This window comes from Meleagris gallopavo, chromosome 2 (assembly GCF_000146605.3).
Source record: "Meleagris gallopavo isolate NT-WF06-2002-E0010 breed Aviagen turkey brand Nicholas breeding stock chromosome 2, Turkey_5.1, whole genome shotgun sequence".
NCBI classification, from domain to species: Eukaryota; Metazoa; Chordata; class Aves; order Galliformes; family Phasianidae; genus Meleagris; species Meleagris gallopavo.
In genome coordinates this window covers 40,318,966-40,321,957 of record NC_015012.2, presented here as the reverse complement: position 1 = coordinate 40,321,957, position 2,992 = coordinate 40,318,966, and the positions used below count along the sequence as shown (strand labels likewise).

General features: G+C 38.0%; 1 protein-coding gene across 1 annotated transcript in view; it reads right to left on the bottom strand.

Moving 5' to 3' along the window:
* The window catches only part of THBS2 (thrombospondin 2), a 36,394-nt gene that overhangs the window by 21,467 nt on the left and 11,935 nt on the right, over window positions 1-2,992 (bottom strand). Inside the window, exons 10-13 of the mRNA XM_003204057.4 lie at window positions 2,108-2,281; window positions 1,549-1,676; window positions 1,290-1,442; window positions 59-277 (exon numbers count right to left, since the gene is read on the bottom strand). Of these exons, the coding sequence (XP_003204105.2) occupies window positions 59-277; window positions 1,290-1,442; window positions 1,549-1,676; window positions 2,108-2,281 (674 nt within the window). The remainder of the gene's footprint in view (window positions 1-58; window positions 278-1,289; window positions 1,443-1,548; window positions 1,677-2,107; window positions 2,282-2,992) is intronic.

Below are 2,992 nucleotides of genomic sequence, written 5' to 3'. Positions count from 1 at the left end.
AAAAAAAAAAAAAAAAGAGAGAGAGAAACTTCAGTTATGGTTTAACTTCATCACCTACCTTCACACAATGATATGTAGCATTAGCAGCACAGACCAAGTTATTATTCGGCCATCCATCCAAATCTGAATCCTCACCACAGATGTGTCCATCACCAGCATAACCTGTCCTACATTCACATTTGTACATAGGATCACTGAAATGGCCTAGATAGATGCACTCTGCAGATTTATGGCAGCTGTGTGTCTTGTCTTTGCACGGATTCTCAGGTTCACAGACCTGTAGCAAATAAAGCATACTCACTGACACATAACAATTGCAGCCTGCTGTCTGCCTCAGTTTTGTCAAAAGCAGATCAGTCATTTGTTGCTCAAAACAGCAACTTTGTTTTAAGTGTGGTTACTAAGTCACATTGCTGTCAGTTCACATCTTCAGGCACTAAGTACAGTGAAAATAAGTAAAAGAATACATAGGAAAAATATGGCTATTATTCAAAAGAAACTGAAGCAGCTGGCATTTTCAGAACTCTATCCGCTTTTTTTCATGGGTCATTGATGTCCACAAACTAAACTATACTCACCTGTTTACTTTAGTAGTCTAGCTGTCAGTATGTAAGGACTACATTTTTTTTTTTCTTAGCATCAAACGACAGTTTAATGAGTTTTTAACATCCTCCTCAAATAAGATTAGTTACCTTGCTTATTTTCTTTGGCAGGATCTGAGAATCTTATGCAGATGTTCTATGTTTAATCTTCATATGTTGAACTAACCACAAACTTACTCAGCAGCAGAGAGGGGGCATCCCGTGGCATTTGTTTTAATGTTTTTGTCCTATCTACCAAACCATAATTTTCAATATCACTTCTAATTTATTCTATCCTTCCCCATTAATAGGTGTTGGCTGAATTTGGAATTCAGACTTATGTCTGATGACATCCACATTAACAGCAATACTTTTCTCATGAAAATAACTTGATTCTTCAGTTTCTGATATCCTCGGTAGGTACACAACCCCAAGACAAAGCAGTGCAAAACAGACAAATGCCCACTGTCAACATTTTATCAACAGCAGCCCTAGGCAAATGTCCACAGAAAAATAAATAAATAAAAAAATCATAAAATAATCAGTTTTTTGCCACACAAACAAAAACTAACCAGGAACAGGAGTTCAGGAGTTGTCTCCTTCATGTTATCTTTGTTTTGCACACAAGTTTATCACTTTTTCATTCAGATATTTTTGGTGAGAATTACTCAGCTTCCGGGCCAAAAGATTCTCTTCAACATCACTTACTTGCTTCTCTGTCTTGGCAACTTCTAGCCCTACTCCATAGGGCTGACTTCCTTTATAACGTGGAGGACATGGCAAGCAGTGGAAACCCGGATTCGTGTTCACACAGCGATGGACCTGATTCACCTTAAAGCAAACATCTGACACAGCTATACACTGGAGGAAAGGGAAGAAAGAAGAAACCAATTCGATGCTCATGTAATTCCCAGATAATTAAATCTTCACAGCAGTTTCCATGTGTTAATGAAAACAAAGTCAGTACCTCATCAAGATCCTCACAGACTGTGCCATTGCCAAGAAAACCTGCTGGACACGGCCCACATGACCAAGATCCATCCGGGTAACTGTTGCATTCTGCTCCAGGAAAGCAAGGATTTGACAAACAGCCATCTGGAAAAGACACACAAAAAAAGCACAAATTGAGTTAGGAGCACAAAAAGGCACATAAGACCACCTAAGAAACAGCTATTCTCTATTCATTAGCTTAGATCACATCTGTTACAGCCAATTCACAAGAAAAAAACCCTACAAATTAAGGTCATTAAATGTATTTGATATATTATTGATTTACTATAAAAATAATGCAGATTGCTAAATCCATTTGAACGTGCAACTAACTTTCAGGATCTGACTGAAAAGTGCATCCTTTCTCAAGAGAAGCCGGCATAGAATATATAAATACACAAGAGAACTTAAAGGTGTTCTCCTGTAACAAAGATTTAATTAGCAAATTTCCGTAGTGTTAATTCAAGATTTTTCCACTGCAGAAACAAAAGCAATGATAAGTAGACAAACTAAATAAGAAATGATTAAATACCAACCAATTGGGCAATCCCTCTTATTGCACATATCATGTTGCTTAGTATCTCCCACACACGGCTTTCCTCCATACTGTGGCTCTGGACTGTTACAGAGGCGAGACCTCTCACGGAGTCCTCCTCCACAGGTAACAGTGCAAGCAGACCATGGAGACCAAGGACCCCATTGGCCATTCACTAGAATATGTGGAGACAGAATAAAGGAGAAGAGCATCACAGCCAATATACAGGGAACAACAACTGGTGCCAACAACAACATTCCTTTCTTCAGATCCCTGACTGAAGACAGTTTCTGACTACACACAGAGGAAGAAAGATGCTGACAAAGCCTTATACTGAGATAACTATATTTTAGAAACAAACAAGCAAATAAAAATACCCAACTGCTTTGTAGGCATTTTTTGGCCAATAATACAAAACAGCATGTAGCATCCACTGGCATGGTGCATTTCCACTTAAGCTGATCAGAGCAAGTACAGTGGCTTCAGAGCTCCATTCTAAGCTTTCATTTTGTACAGACAGCAGCATGTACCTACAGTACACAAACTTCTGCTGAGCCATACTTGACCTCCAGACTTAACTATGCTCAATGAAGCATTTATATTTTTATTCTTATTTGTTAACTCATTCATCAGTTTATCTTCAGTGGTACTGCTTAACTCACTATAAGTAATTAACTGTATAATTCTTCTGCACAATTTATACTGGTACAATCCCACTGATTGTTATCATCATTTCAGGAAAATTCAAGAGTACAAACATCTCCCAACCAAAACGTCTTTGTTCTTAGTACTGTAAAAAAAAAAAAAAAGTGCCAAGGGCAATGGTTTGTGTCCTTGAATAATCTTTGTCATGGTTGCTAACTTTGCAGGCACAAGTGGATTTAAA